Source organism: Hylobates moloch, unplaced genomic scaffold (genome assembly GCF_009828535.3).
Source record: "Hylobates moloch isolate HMO894 unplaced genomic scaffold, HMol_V3 SCAFFOLD_12, whole genome shotgun sequence".
Taxonomy (NCBI): domain Eukaryota; kingdom Metazoa; phylum Chordata; class Mammalia; order Primates; family Hylobatidae; genus Hylobates; species Hylobates moloch.
Window position 1 is genome coordinate 96183215 of NW_026652287.1, and position 16066 is coordinate 96199280.

The 16066-nt window shown below is 35.6% G+C and overlaps 2 protein-coding genes and 1 non-coding gene across 3 annotated transcripts in view; 1 reads left to right on the forward strand and 2 right to left on the reverse strand.

The window, feature by feature from the left end:
• Positions 1–16066, forward strand: part of ELK3 (ETS transcription factor ELK3) — a 136850-nt gene that overhangs the window by 98016 nt on the left and 22768 nt on the right. The window lies entirely within an intron of this gene.
• Positions 1–16066, reverse strand: part of CDK17 (cyclin dependent kinase 17) — a 112880-nt gene that overhangs the window by 13800 nt on the left and 83014 nt on the right. Inside the window, exons 6-10 of the mRNA XM_032170951.2 lie at positions 7676–7732; positions 6246–6360; positions 4989–5083; positions 4632–4694; positions 2361–2484 (exon numbers count right to left, since the gene is read on the reverse strand). Of these exons, the coding sequence (XP_032026842.1) occupies positions 2361–2484; positions 4632–4694; positions 4989–5083; positions 6246–6360; positions 7676–7732 (454 nt within the window). The remainder of the gene's footprint in view (positions 1–2360; positions 2485–4631; positions 4695–4988; positions 5084–6245; positions 6361–7675; positions 7733–16066) is intronic.
• Positions 10742–10878, reverse strand: LOC116479845 (U4 spliceosomal RNA). Its single transcript, XR_004251133.1, has one exon. It is a non-coding gene; the product is annotated as a U4 spliceosomal RNA (small nuclear RNA).

A 16066-nucleotide genomic window follows, 5' to 3' on the forward strand; every position in this document is an offset into this window, starting at 1 on the left:
TTATAAATTTAGTTATGGAAAACTGCATGGGTTTTTAAAAACTAAGTTCTCCAAGAGTATTCAAACTCTCAGAATGGGGGACACAAAAAATTCAAAGCTACTCTACAAAGTTCCTTCAACATGAAAAAGTTTACTTTCTAGAAGCAAAAAGAGCATTTAATTTTACTTTCAATTCCCTTAAAACCAGATTGGCTTAAAAAAATAGATAAATAGCTGCAATTAAATTACTGAGCATACAATAAATACAGAATAATGGTGGCAGGTATATTAAGGGAACTCCTTTCAGTAGTTGCTTCTAAACTCATTGCTCTCAAGACCCATTTTATACTCTTGAAAATTATCAAAGACCTAATAAGAGCTTTTATTTTTGTGGATATATTTACTGATATTTGCCACATTAGAAATTAAAACTTAGCAAATTTTAAAATATTATTTTCTCTTTAAAAATACCACCCATTATATGTAGCAGGAATGACATTTTTATGACTTTTTTTTATAAAAACAAAACTTAGTAAGAAGAATGGCCTTCTTTTACATTTTTGTAAATCTCTTTTAAGTCTTGTTTTTGGTGTAGAGATGGGGTCTTGCTATGTTGCCCAGGCTGGTCTTAAACTCCCGGCTTCAAGTGATCCTCTCACCTCAGCCTCATAAGTGCTGCGATTACATCCCGAGCCACCATGTCTGGCCTAAAGTCTATTTTAATAGAAGACAACTGGATTCCACATCTGTTTTTGCATTCGATGTTTCGTGATATGGTGCTTTGATACATATCACAATATGTATCAAAATGGATCAAATATACATATCACAACATACATACATATATGAAGGAAATCAAATCTCACACAGATATGAGGTTGAAAAGAGGAGGGGCATTTTAATAGCCTTTTCTGATAAATGTGAATAGTCTTATTTGACACTACATCAGAACTAGAAAGTAAGTGGTCTCTTAAAAGCTATGTGGTAACAAAAACTATAACGATGAACCTCTCATGCTTTTGTTGCACTAAAATTCATTGACCTTGTACTTTAAATGGGTCTTTTATCCATGCATGATTCTGTAATACCATGCATTAGCCATTTGGAAAACAGTGGTTCCCTGAGTTATACATTCCAAATGTTTATACACGTTTTCAGCATATCGAAAATCGTGTTTGTTAACATCAACACTGGTCTCATCAGAAAAGTCTGTAAGTATTGAAAAGCCATCAAACTCAAAGCAGATCCAAATTTCCAAACTCTAATTTTTGCTTGAAAACTTCAATTTTTTTATTGGCAAGAAATAGTGACAGTTCTTTTCCTTGAAATGACAGGCTTCCTTCATTCATTGTCAGGAAAATGTCTGCCAAATACCTAAGTCTGAATAACAGTTTGTCTTTCAGTCATTTAAGTAAAAATGGTGTCCCTTCAAATAACAGGGCTAGTTCAATTTGCACTCAAATAATCACAGGAGCACCTTTCCTTGAGAGGTAACCGCATTATTTCTGTGTGCAGCAAATGAGTTTTATGTACACTTCCCATTTTATCACATAAAATATTAAAAAGAAATGCAGTCAAGGATGGAAATTAAATATAATTAATAAATTTTATTGCTTCATCATGTAAGTGTAACTGACAGTTTTTCCTTTACGTAAGTGTAGTGGTAAAGAATACAATGATGGCCTGGGCATGGTGGCTCACACCTGTAATCCCAGCACTTTGGGAGGCCAAGGTGAGTGGACCACCTGAGGTCAGGAGTTCGAGATCAGCCTGACCAACATGGCATTGGTCACGCTAAAAATACAAAATTAGCCAGGCATGGTGGCGCATGCCTATAATCCCAGCTACTTGGGAGGCTGAGGCAGGAGAGTCACTTGAACCCTTAGGAGGCAGAGGTTGCAGTGAGTCAAGATCACACCACTGCACTCCAGCCTGGGCTTTAAGAGCAAAATGCTGTCTCAAAAAAAAAAAAAAAAAAAAAAAAGAATACAGTATATATTTTGGTGCCACTACTCTTTGATGTATAGTGTATAGTTCTATGCGTTATTACTTTGGGATCATCATTGCAAATATTAACACAGTGAAAAAGGCAAAGAACAGATGGTACAATTTTGGTAATATATTTACATCTAGAGGCCTCCTACAAGGGTCTCAGGAGCCCTAGGGGTCTTTGTCTACACCCGAGAACAGCCTGTGCCTTTTAGAATTTGCTGCTAATAACCAACATAAATCACCAATCAAAGTTCTGTCAAATATCTTATTCTGTGGGCTACCGAGAAAATTTCCACACCCACATAAAAGCAATGGCATATTATGACAGTGGTTGATCTTTTACATTTAAGAACCTGGAAGTACTAATAAATATCTCATACATTGCATACCAAAATCTGCTAGCTTTAATTCTCCTTTTTCATTAATGAGGAGGTTCTGTGGTTTCAAGTCTCGATGCAATACCTTTCTTCTATGGCAATATGCCAAACCACGTAGAATTTGGTACAGAAACAGCTGTAGAAACAAATAAATAAAAATTAGTCTTACAGATGAGACATGCTTTAGTATAAGCATAAATGATGGTAACAGAAAAGCAGCTGGCCTAGAACATTGTAACAGGAAAAAGAAAGTAATTGCACCCTTAAGTACAATGTCTTTTTCCTTTTATAGTGGCTTTCTGAATTTAATAGTTTATTATTCTATTTGAAGCATCTACCTATTTCTTTTAGTCTAACAGTATCTATGGAAATATTTTTTAAAATGAAACTTCCTCCTAGCAGTAACAGTTGATTTACCATGGAAAATGACTTAAAAAAAAAATCCTCATAAACTTACAGGCCTACTAAGGTTTACATAGTTTAATTATAAAATTCTGGCACAACAACCAACCAACCCCCCTCTCACCCATCTCTCCTTAAAAAAAAAAAAAAAACAATAAACAAAAACTCTGATCTGGGGCAGTGTCTTTAAAATAAGGCATTGGAATTGGTGATTTTATGAAAAGTCTGAGGTATCAAAGAGAAAGCTGCTGCATAGCTCTGGCAAATTACTTACTATAAAAATAACCTAAACCAGCTTCTATCACTTATCTCTTGGGTACTTTACTTTCAGCACCTCCTACTCAGCCTTCAAAATCTACTGTGATTCACAAAGGGGCATTAGCACTGTAGTGTTCTGAATGACTCTGAAAAAAGCAATTCCTATAAGGCTAATGGTAGAGTTTTTGTTGTAGATTTTGGTAGAAAGAGGGTTATGGAACACATAAGACCTTTGATTCTCTGGGGTTAACAAAAAGAACCCCAAGTACAGAGGATTCAAGAGTTTCCCCTCAGTTCATTTGTAGGTGAAAAACAGAGCATCCGAACACTGAGGCAGCCAAGGCAGCAGGTCAACGGTATGCCTAAATGAATTCTCTGTGCCAGAGTCTCTGCAGTCTACATAATTATGTTTTTAAAACTCTAAAATTACTATTTAAATGAATTCCTGTTACACTTTGTATTTTGAAAGTATAAAGGCCATTTAAACAAATAAATAATAAAACGCTTTCCAACTTAAGCTAATCATGTAAACTTGAGATTAAAGAAATAAACGTCCCAACATTTGTGAAATTATCATCATTAAGGACCTTGTTTTATTTTCAAATTATTGCTAATAAAAAAAGCAGGTAAAACAAAATTAAAACCAAAAAAGATACAAAATGACAGTTATAACACTTTGCAAACAAAAAATGTAAAATATGATGAAAACAACCCTGACAGAATATATATGGAAGTACATTTAAAGCCCTTTTTAAAAATCCTTAGCAATGTGTTATCCATATGTTCTGAGCTGTCTTTTAGTAACAGAAACTGGCTCTCCTGTATAACCACCAAACTTACTATTTTTTTAAAATGTAAGTTTAAAATTACTACCTACAGAATTAGAAATGTCTGAAGCACACAGCTGCGACAGCCTATTTTCAGAAAAGGTTCTTACATATTGTTGACTAAGTTTGGATAAATAAATCTTTGCTAAATTTGGATACACTACTCAGGTCAAAGAAACCTACTATAAGAATACAAACTATGCTGGATGCTGTTACTCAGTTAATAACTTCTGGGTATCATCTGGCACCGATTTTATGGCAAACTTTTTTAGCATTAAATTTTTAAATATGTTGTAGTAAGAAAACACACCAATTATCTTACTCTTCTTCCTGACAGTACAGATTGGTATTTCCAGCATAGTGTTCACAAAACCTGCATGTTCTGGCCTTATTCATTAGTCCTGAAAAGTTGTTGTTTTACAATTAAATACCATTTATTTAGGGAGTTCACTATTTAAAGAAGGCCTTTCACAGAATGCACCCATCATTCGTATTTATTTTGAATTTTTTTTAAAGCAGAATACACCTGTACATATATTCCATATTAGGACAATCAGTTGTAATGTGAAATGTCAAAAGAATGAAGTGGTTCTACAAAAAGGTCTGATCCTAAGAAAGCTATAGTATAGTAAACAGAAGTTCTGGGTAAATACTGCACGTTCAGAGGACAACAACCTATTTAAAAGGCCAAACAGAAAACCCTGAAGAAGAGTTATGAGGCTGGTACATTTCATTATATAATGGTTCACCTATGCTTTAAACAAAATTTAAAAATTACACACGATAGAAAACCTACCTTTACATTGTGCATGCTCATGATGTTTCCACAGTCATCCATGTACTGTTTCAGGTCTTTATCCTGGAAAAACACAGCACTCTGCTATGTGACACACCGTTTTCAGAATGTTGTGACTGGTTCACTTAATAGTGTTTTTCAAAATAAGTTGTTTTTCAAGAAAAGATATTGGATGCACCGTACACATAATTTAATGAAAAACTGATAACTAAACAATAAAGTCCCTTGGGCTGTTAAAAAGTCCAATTTATCTAAGCACAGCTGCAGTTTAAAGAAAAATAAAAAACAAACTAAAAGTCCAATTTACTATGTTTTTCTAAAGCAAAGTTAAATACCGAATTTTTATGAGATGCTTACCAGATACTCAAACACCAAAGTCAAGGATTTATCTGTGTGAACAATGTCATGTAAGGTTACTATATTTGCATGTTTTAAATCCTTTAATAGTGAAACTGCAAAACAGAAAACGAAAGACAATTGTTTAGTCTGTGGCAGTCTATAAAAATCTGAAGTAAGTTGAACATATGAACTGATTAAAAGATTCTCTTAAGTTTAGGCCTTGGGCGATGGCTCACCCCTATAATCCCAGCACTTTTGAGAGACCAAGGCAGGCGGATCACTTGAGCCCAGGAGTTCAAGACCAGCCTGGGCAACAATGCTATTAAAAAAAAAAAAAAAAAGATTCTCTTAAGTTCAAAGCAATAATTTACCAAGAGGATTGGTTGTAAAACTGTTCATGGAGGCTGGGCACAGTGGCTCACGCCTGTAATCCCAGCACTTTGGGAGGCCGAGGCAGGCGGATCATGAGGTCAGGAGATCGAGACCAGCCTGGCTAACATGGTGAAACCCCATCTCTACTAAAAGATACAAAAAAAAGTTAGCTGGGAGTGATGGCAGGCGCCTGTAGTCCCCGCTACTCGGGAGGCTGAGGCAGGAGAATGGCGTGAACCCAGGAGGCAGAGCTTGCACTGAGCCGAGATCTCGCCACTGCACTCCAGCCTGGGCAACAGAGCGAGACTCCCTCTCAAAAGAAAAAAAAAAAAAAAAACAGTTCATGGAAATCAACTTTTTCTTTTATACTACTGGGTTTGATATTATAATACTTAAAATTGTCCCCAATATTATAATATTCTCCATATCATCTTCTGTATTTTTCTTAAATGTTAACTTTTGAAACTTCTGGGATTAATTTAGATATAAAGTACAAGGAACCATTTTTCCCCTCCACATTACTAATCAGTTGCCTCAAGCCATTTTCTGAATAATCTTCTTTATAAAATGGTACTATGATATACATATGTTTACACACTGTTTTTTAATTTATTTAGCTTATCTGGTTAATTTATAGTTACCATGTTCCTCATGTACCAATATATAACATTTCCCTATGACAAATAGTTGTCTATGATAGTGATTTTTAATGAATTCAGATTTCATTTTAAGTTATACACTAATATAATTAATCCCTTTCTTTTGAATATGTTTTAGAAATTAGCTTTTCAAAGGTTTAATATTTTCCAGTCATTACTTGTATATCTGAGCTCTTTTTACTTATAAAAAATAAACTCTTATTCCACCACTTTGATTTTAAAATGTTCTGTATAATTATTATACCTTCTCTTATAGCTGTGCAGGGTGCACCTTCTTCATGTTCCAATCGGATCTCTTTTAATGCCACCAAATTCTCTGTCAATTTACTTCTTCCTTTATATACTGTTGCATATGTACCCTATAAAATATATTTTTAAAGGACACATCAAAAGTATAAGAGTCTATTTAATACCATCTTATAATAAAGAGCTCTACCTGAATTTCTAGTTTCTAAGCATTGTTAAATTCCGTCTTGAAAAGAAAAACACACAATGATCAGCCTTGGCTTTTCTTACAGTAAACAGGACTTTCAGTTCATATGCACAGCTTCCATACTTCTGTAACATTACAGAGTGCCTCAAGAGTATAAAAACATAGACAGAATATTTACTTTTTGTACTTTATTTCAGATTAACAATTAGATCAATAGCTTTAAAATCAAAGGTGCTTTACCTGCAATGGTATATGGAGACTGATGGACACTAATTGAACATATTAGCTGAAAAATGAAAATGTAATGTACATATTGTTAAATCACAAATTTTTTTTTTTTTTTTTGAGATGGAGTTTCATTCTTTCGCCCAGGCTAGAGTGCAGTGGCACGATCTTGGCTTGCTGTCACCTCCACCTTCTGGTTCCAAGCGATTCTCCTGACTCAGCCTCCCCAGTAGCTGGGATTACAGGCGCCTGCCACCACGCCCGGCTAATTTTTGTGTTTTCAGTACAGACGGGGTTTCACCATGTTGGCCAGGCTGGTCTCGAACTCCTGACCTCGTGATCCACCCGCCTCGGCCTCCCAAAATGCTGGGATTACAGGCGAGAGCCACCGCGCCCGGCAATCATAAAAATTTTACCCATGTTTCTAGACTTTTCAGAATCTTTGTACATTAACTCTCCTTTAAAAAACAAGGATCTCTTCTATTATTGCCAGGACAGCCCTCAAGCTCCTTTAAGGGTTCCCTATTAACTATTATTTTCTTTGCCCTTTCCTACTATAGGAGGTAGGCCATTTCGAATCAGTAGTACTAGTAGCAAGTTCAAGAAAACCAAGATCTTAAGAATTTCCTTAACCTTTAAAAAATGTGTTTTTATCTTTATTCTGATTTTTCACAGGTCTGAACTCATGCAATTTCCCATGGTGGCACAGACAGTAGACTGCCAGTAGACTAAGTGACAAATGCCTACTTTGTTATCAAGAAAACATAATACTTTCTGCTTCAATAAAAATTTCAAAGCTATAAAAAAAATTCATTTCCTCTCAAACTGATGGGATAATTTCAAGAATTGAAGACCCTAACTCCTAGAAACTCTGTTACCTTTCCAGAACAAGTATATAATCTTGTTGACATCAGTATTTATGTTTTTTCCAGGTTAACAAAAACTGTGGAGTAACAGAGTTTGAATGATGAATAAGAAAAAAATGTCTTACATTTTTTAAATAAATATTTACTTACCTCTCCAAGCTTTTCCAATTTGATGTAGGTTTCCATTTTTCCAAAGCCAATTTCTGACTGAAAAGGTAAAACAATGATAAATTTAGTATTTATTCTTTTTTTTTTTTTTTTTTTTTTTGGGACAGCGTCATCTCACTCTCGCCCAGGCTGGAGTGCAGTGGTACAATCTTGGCTCACTGCAACCTCCACCTCCCGGCCAGGTTTAACGGGTTCAAGTGATTCTCCTGCCTCAGCCTCCAGAGCAGCTGGGATTACAGGCATGCACCACCAAGCCCGGCAAATTTTTGTATTTTTAGCAGAGACAGGGTTTCAACACGTTGGCCACGTTGTTCTCGAACTCCTGACCTCAAGTGATCTGCCTGCCTTGGCCTCCCAAAGTGCTGGGATTACAGGCGTACGCCACCGCACCCAGCCTAGTATTTATTCTTAAAGTTTCAATTCATCTCTTCCTCAACTTCTGAAACTTTCCCACTTTAAAGAATGACTAAGAATAGAAAAATCTGATTATAATCAAATGGTTGAATATCTATCAAGTTTTAAAATAAACCCAATATTGGAACATTCAAAGGTTCAAAAATATCAAAGTTCACAATCAAAATTGTCAACCCAACCTTTATATACATAGTTAACATTCTGTCATAAAAAATATATTGTTTTATTCTAAGACACCACAGGCATTTTAAGATACTAAAGAATCTTATCAAGGATAACTACTTGGGATTTCCTTTTTAACAAAATTGCAAAATAAATATTTTTCCTATATATTTTCCCTTACCAATCTGAATTCTCAAGGAAGTCCTGCAAACAACAAAATACTATTTGTTTCAGGCTTTCCAATTAAAATACAATGGAAAAAGACAACTGAAAATCATGCTCTACTATGGATCAGGAAGTGGCAAACATAGAAGCAGCAATGTAAGTCTAATTCTGGCTACACCCCCTGGCCAAAAAAACAAAACAAAACAAAAAAACCCACAACAAGAGAAAATGCTTTAAAAGTGAGTTCTCAAAAGCCTTGCTTTTAAACTTGAGCTTGCCTGCCTGTTGTGTATGGAGATGATAAACAGAGTAGATGAAATATACCTAAATATGTAATACAAACCTAATATTTAAAATGAAAAAGAAAACACCTTAACACAAAATTTAGGAAAATTTTTTTTTTAGATAGATTGAAAACTAGGGACTGAGAGAGCAGAAATATTTTAAAAAGTAAAACAGAATGGGAAAAGAATTTTCTTCAAGTTGCTTTCTAGTACCCCTTTGTAGATAATGGAAAAGGTAATGATAATCTAAAGAAAGATTCACTTGCTTAGAATGGTTCTAATGCCCTTAAATAAAAAGCCGGTGAAAGTTTTTTAATACATAATCTCAGTTCTCAACGGTGTATAAATTATGCCAGCTGATTAAATGCTGTGATTTAGTCAAACTCTAGAGGTCTAAATATGCAATTTTCCTTGGAACTGTGGAGTAAAATTAAAATAATCCTTGATAATTAGACTTGCATCACTTACCATTTCAGACAATAGGATAAATTATCCGAAGCTGAATGGCCAAAAGTAGCAGAGGCCCCTCAAAAGAACTGTTTTTATCTTTTTGTTACAATGATATATATCATATTAAAAGCCATGTGGAAAATTGCACATCCAATCGTACTTAATTCAATTTTAGTAAACTAATTAAAACTTTGGTCACAGGTATTATTGAATGAATGAAAAATTATTTTTGCACTCTGATATTTTCCTATATATGACTTTTTCATAAAACAGTAAATTTTAAAAATGAAGTTTTACAACCATCACGCACTATTCATCCATGTATTGTCTTGCACACAACTCAGTATTAAGTCCTTCACTTTCTAGTATCAATAACTATGCAAAATAAAGAAGTAAAACTACAATAGATAACATTTTTAAAATACAAGTGAAGTTTTTAAAATCAGTATGAAAAACATGGCAAATATACCACTATCTGGTACATGACAGTCTGATTATGAAAATCTTTTAATTTATATATGTTTTTATATAGCCTATTTATATATGATCTTAAATACTTTACTTCATAAAAAAGGCTACTTGCCAAGATCACAGAAACTAATAAAATATCTTTATTCTGATACTTATCTCTGGAATTTAGGTGCTTAAATTCATGAATATGGAACTATCGCATTTTTGCCATGAATTTTAAGTTTTGTGCCATCTTTTATGGGGGAAAAACACTACATTGAGAATAAATGCAAACTAGTATGAACAAAAGAACGAATATTCCTGAAAAAAATATTTAAAATGTCATTATAACAATGAGAAGCACGTGGGAAATAAGACTGTAAGCTAGGCATTTTTTCTTCTCAGGAGTAGAGAAATTTTCTTATTAATCCTTTTATCTTAAATGAATGAATACTACCATGTTCTTAAAACATCAAATACACTAGGGTCCAATGGTTACTATGACAAAATGTCGAGGTTTGCTTTAAAGACTATGTAAATGGACTACAAATTAGACTGTAAAGACAAAAATGTATGAGGTTAAGTTTAAATTTGAATAATCACTCTATAAAATAAACAACACTACTGAATTGCACCCATGCAGGCAGGCAGGCAGGCAGAGAATTCAGACAAAGGCACAATTACACTAGTGAATTGTCTGTCAGATCCTAATTCAAAAAGTAAAGGCTGAGCCCCCATTTTAGTAATCTTCAACTTAGGATTTTACGATCACATCAAAATAGTACTTACTGAATCTTTAAATAAAATTTTTAGAAAATTTTGCTTGCATTTTTATTTGCTGAACACGACAAGATTAACAATAGATATAATGACTAGCTTGTTGACGTGCTCTCCTACAGAAATTATTCAGAGGACAGAGGACAAAGCTCATTTATTCAACACTTACCCAGCACAATGTTAGGTGCTAGAGAAGACAGATATGATTCCCACTTTCATAAGTTCACAATCTAGACTGAGTTCCATTCTAGATTATTTTAGAATATTTTAAAAGTTTCACAGAAACAGAAATAATAGCTAAAGAAATAGCACAATAAGCTTTATAATGTATATGTTGTTGTTTCAGTCTCTGTAGAAACTCGAAAATTGCCAATGCCAACTATATCGCAAGTTGTCATAGTGGGGTATTTGGGAAAAATTTTCAATTAGCAATAACTGTGCCTTAGATAAACCTCGGGTATGATACTATCACTGCGCAAAGCTTATATTTTCATGTAATATAAAAGCCCCCTTAATGCTGCTTTCCAGACAAATGAAGATAATTTTTTCTGATATTTCACTGTTCTAAGAAAATACTTCACTTTTTGGCAGCCCCAAACAAATTCCTATTCAGATGGCTCTTAGAGTATAAGCACGTGAAAATTCTAAATATATATATAAATTAAATTATAATTTATAATAGTCTTCCTAGAATTCAGTGTAACTTGTAAGCAATACCAAGCCTTATGGGAAATTTTTTGTTTACTTTGGATTTAGCAACATAATTACTCTATCACATGCTGGAGATGCTGTTCTAGCTGAGCTTCAAAACAAATGAAGCACCTGAGGTCCCCATTATCCACAGGGGATACTTCTAAGAACACCAGTGGATGCCTGAAACAGCAGACAGCACTGAAACCTATATGTACTAGGTTTTTCCCTATACATATTAATACACTCCTAAGATAAAGTTTAATTTATAAATTTTGCAGAGTAAGAGATCAACTAATTAAATAACTATAATAAAATACTGTAATAAAAGTTACGTGAATGCAGTCTCTATCTCTTGCTCTCAAAATAATCTTATTGGCATTGTATTCACCTATCTTCAGACTGTGTTTGACCTCACATAACTGAAATTGTGGAAAATGAAACTACAGATAAAGGGGGAAGCTTCTGTATGTACAGAGGATCCATAGATGACATTTTAAGAGTGAGTATGTATTAATATATAAGAAACGCGGCCGGGCCTGTAATCCCAACACTTTGGGAGGCCGAGAAGGGCGGATCACAAGGTCAGGAGATCAAGACCATCTTGGCCAACATGGTGAAAATACAAAAATTAGCTCTACTAAAAATACAAAAATTAGCTGGGTGTGGTGGTGCATACCTGTACTCTACTAAAAATACAAAAATTAGCTGGGTGTGGTGGTGCATACCTGTAATCCCAGCTACTCGGGAGGCTGAGGCAGAAGAATCACTTGAACCCAGGAGGCAGAGATTGCGGTGAGCCAAGATCGTGCCACTGCACTCCAGCCTGGTGACAGAGCAAGACTCTGTCTCAAAAAACAACAAAAAAAGAAACAGCAGGGGAAGAGGGAGGCTTTTTCAAACATTCATTTCCCTCCCTGTGGGAATTACCGAGTTACTGTTAATGACAGAAATGTGTTTTATCCCTTAGACTTGGTGGGCAGGGGGAGAGATTGAGAATCTCTATTCTACTCAGCCACTTTGTCTTACAAAAATTGCTATTATCACCACCACAATACCACCTTAATCCTGTACTCCTGTACACAATATGCTAAAGGTAAATTCTGTGGGACTTTGAACCTCACTCCCACATTCCATCTTATATTTCTAATTACTGAGAGATGTAAGGACTTGATTGTATTTTCTCACCTGCTCTGAGAATTAAGAAAGGTCTATATGGTCTACTGGTAAAACCAGGAATGAAGAATCCAAACATTCACTGTTTAGGAAGGCATATGCTCTTAAAATGTATAAACCTATAATTTGAATACAATAAGACAACTTTTTATATATGGATGACCTTCATTCTAATTGAAGCTGCACTCAGTCTCACAAAACTTCCACTGGGTATACCATTATTTTAAGGGCAAGGAAGCTCTGACGAATCCTGACTATCTACATATAGGCTTTCCCACTATTCTAATAATTAACTAAATATGTTGAGAATATTTTTTCTTATCAATCATAAAGGACTACTAAATAGCACTTCACCAATCCAATAGCCACTATTTTTAACATGACATATGATCACTAAATGTAATGTGGTATCCTGGAGGGGGTATTGGAACAGAAGAAGAACACTGACAAAAAATTAGTGAAATCTGAATAAAGTATGGAGTTTTGTTACTAGTAATGTACCAATGTTGGTTCCTTAGTTGTGACAAATGTATTAAAATAATATATAAAATGTTAATAATATGGTAACTGGGTATGTGGTATATAAGAATTATATAATTTTTGTAATTTTTTCTGCAAATCTAAAACTAAAATTATGTTTATGTAAATAAAAAGTCAATGGAAAGGATTAAGGTAAGAAATGGGAGACTGAACACACATGAGTTTATAGGGATAACAGATAGTCTTAAGCATCCTGAAAAGATGGGATAGTAAGAGGTACAACTTCTCAAGATTAAAAACAAAAAAGAACAGAATGGGTATATGTATAGGTAGATTTGCAAGTTTGTTATACAGAAAAGGAGGGGGTTTCTGGTTAATGGCCCCCCTTTTTTTTGAGACAGGGTCTTTCACTCTGTCACCAAGGCTGGAGTGCAGCGGTGCAATCATGGCTCACCACAACCTCATCCTCTTGGGCTCAAGTGATCTTCTCACCTCCTACCTACCGAGTAGCTGGGACGACAAAGGTGTGCCACCACGCCTGGCTAGTTTTGTTAATTTTTTGTAAAGATGTAGGTCTCACTATGTTGCCCAGGCTGGTCTTGGACTCCTGGGCTCAAGCAAACCTCCTGCCTCAGCATCTCAAAGTGGTGGGATTACAGGCATAAGCCACAACATCTGGCCCTCTCTCTTTTTTATGATATAGGAAGAGAGATCATCTGCTTACAGTAAGAGAGGAAGAGTTAATCAGAGAAAGACAGTGGGGTAGCCAGGCAACATTGGGGATCTATGTGAGGTTGATGACCATAAATTTATATTAGACCCATTCAGCCCTACTGTATAACTTTCTCCAGGAAAAATGAATTGTTTCTTAATTCCTACTCAAGCAAAGGTTTTATATTATTTTTACTACTCTACTTATTATATATTGCCATTAGAAAATATGAAAATAGGCCAGGAGAGGTGGCTTACACCTGTAATGTCAGTGATTTTGAAGGCCAAAGCGGGAGGACTGCTTGAGGCCAGGAGTTCAAGATCAGCCTGGATAATACCTAGTATGACCCTGTCTCTACAAATAATTTGAAAAAAAACCAAACAAACAAACAAACAAACAAACAAAAAAAAAAAATATATATATATATATGAGAACAACACATTGAAAGTTTAAAACTTTTAGAAGACAAGGCTAAATTTTACCTTAAAAATATTTTATTTTTTAGATTAAGGGTATATTAACCATGGAAAAATGAACTCTAGTACATGTGAAGAATATTTTTCTTTTCCTACCTCCTTTCCATTCATCCCTAATCTTTACCCATCTCCTTTACACATAAACCTAGGGTCCAGACTTCTATGCTGAAAAACTGATCTCTTTGAAAAAACTTTTACTTTTTAGGTATATAAAGAATATATTATCCATAGATACACAAATTCTAATACATGTAAAAAAATGAGTTTCTTTTTCCCACTCCTTTTCCATCCATCCCTAACTTTCACGTGCCCTCCTTCCCTGCCTATGTTCAAATATAAACCTAGGGTAGAGATTTTCATTTTGAAGAATAATTTTTAATGTATTTCCAAAAAGTATTCTTTAGTAAGGTAGATGAATAATGAAATGGATGCATCAGTAAAATCCAAAACATAGCTGGCATGATTTATCTGAAATCTATAAGCCATTTCAGAATTTTTTGAAAAGGGAAGTAGGCAGGCCAGCGCAGGGGCTCATGCCTGTAATCCCAGCACTCTGGGAGGCCGAGGCAGGAAGATCACCTGAGGTGGGGAGTTCAAGACCAGCCTGACCAACATGGAGAAACCCCGTCTCTACTAAAAACACAAAATTAGCCAGGGTGTGGCGGCGCATGCCTGTAATCCCAGCTACTCGGGAGGCCGAGGCAGGAGAATCGCTTGAACCCAGGAGGCGAGGGTTGTGGTGACCCGAGATCATGCCATTGCACTCCAGCCTGGGCAACAAAAGTGAAACTCCGTCTCAAAAAAAAGGGGAGGAGGTAGGTAGGAACACTTAACATAAATAAAATCTCTAATCACTTAGCATTCATTAGAGGGCACTGTTTTTCTTAACATCATGTAGACTGTAAAAGATAGCTGCTAAAGGATAGCTTAAAAAATTACATGGTGATTAAATCACATTTTTACTCCCAAATGGAACAAATACAACCTCAAAATTTATCCTAAGTACCAATCTTTGATAAAAATTGATAGCCAAAGAAAATTTTTGACTTGACAATCAAATGGCAAAATCATCCCAACAAAAATGTCTTGGCCGGGCACAGTGGCTTACGCCTGTAATCCCAACACTGTGGGAGGCTGAGGTAGGTGGATCACTTGAGGTCAGGAGTTCAAGACCAGCTTGGCCAACACGGCAAAACCCTGTCTCTACTAAAAATAAAAAAATTAGCCAGGCATGGTGGCACATGCCTGTAATCTCAGCTACTCAGGAGGCTGAGGCATGAGAATCACTTGAACCAGAGGCAGAGGTTGCAGTGAGCTGAGATTGTGCCATTGTACTCCTGCCTGGGCGACAAAGTGACATTCTGTCTCTCACACACACACACACAAAATGTCTTAAGCAGTGATGCTAAATTATGATAATCATATGCTTATACCAAAATCAAGTTTGTGTTATACTTTTCACCATATTTATATACTGGTGAATGTCAAATAACAATGTGCTCATGGTATATACAGCATAAAGTGATTTTATTTTTTAGAGTATGTAACCAAAATATTTTTTAGAATATCTGACTAGAATATCTAATCTGGCCCACAGAGGCCAGATGCTGTGGGTGGCTCACACCTATAATCCTAGCACTCTGGGAAACCAATGCAGAAGGACTGCTTGAGGCCAGGCATTTGAAACCAGCATGGGCAACACAGTGAGATGCCATCTCCACAAGAAAAAAGAAAAATGTTTTTTAATTAGCTGGGTGTGATGGTGTGCACCTGCAGTCCTAGCTACTCAGGAGCCTGACATGTGGGGATTGCTTGGGGCCAGGAGTTCAAGATTACAGTGAGCTATGATCGTGCTACTGCATTCCAGCCTAGGTGACAGAGTGAGACCTTGTCTCTAAAGAAAATAGTTCCATTATATAATAATATGTAAAGGCTGGATGCAGTGGCTCACCCCTGTAATCCCAGCACTTTGGGAGGCCGAGGCGGGTGGATCACCTGAGCTCAGGCATTCAAGACCAGCCTGGCCAACATGGTGAAATCACATCTCTAGTAAAAATACAAAAATTAGCAGGACATGGTGGCGCATACCTATAATCCCAGCTACTCGGGAGGTCGAGGCCGGAGAATCGCTTGAAAC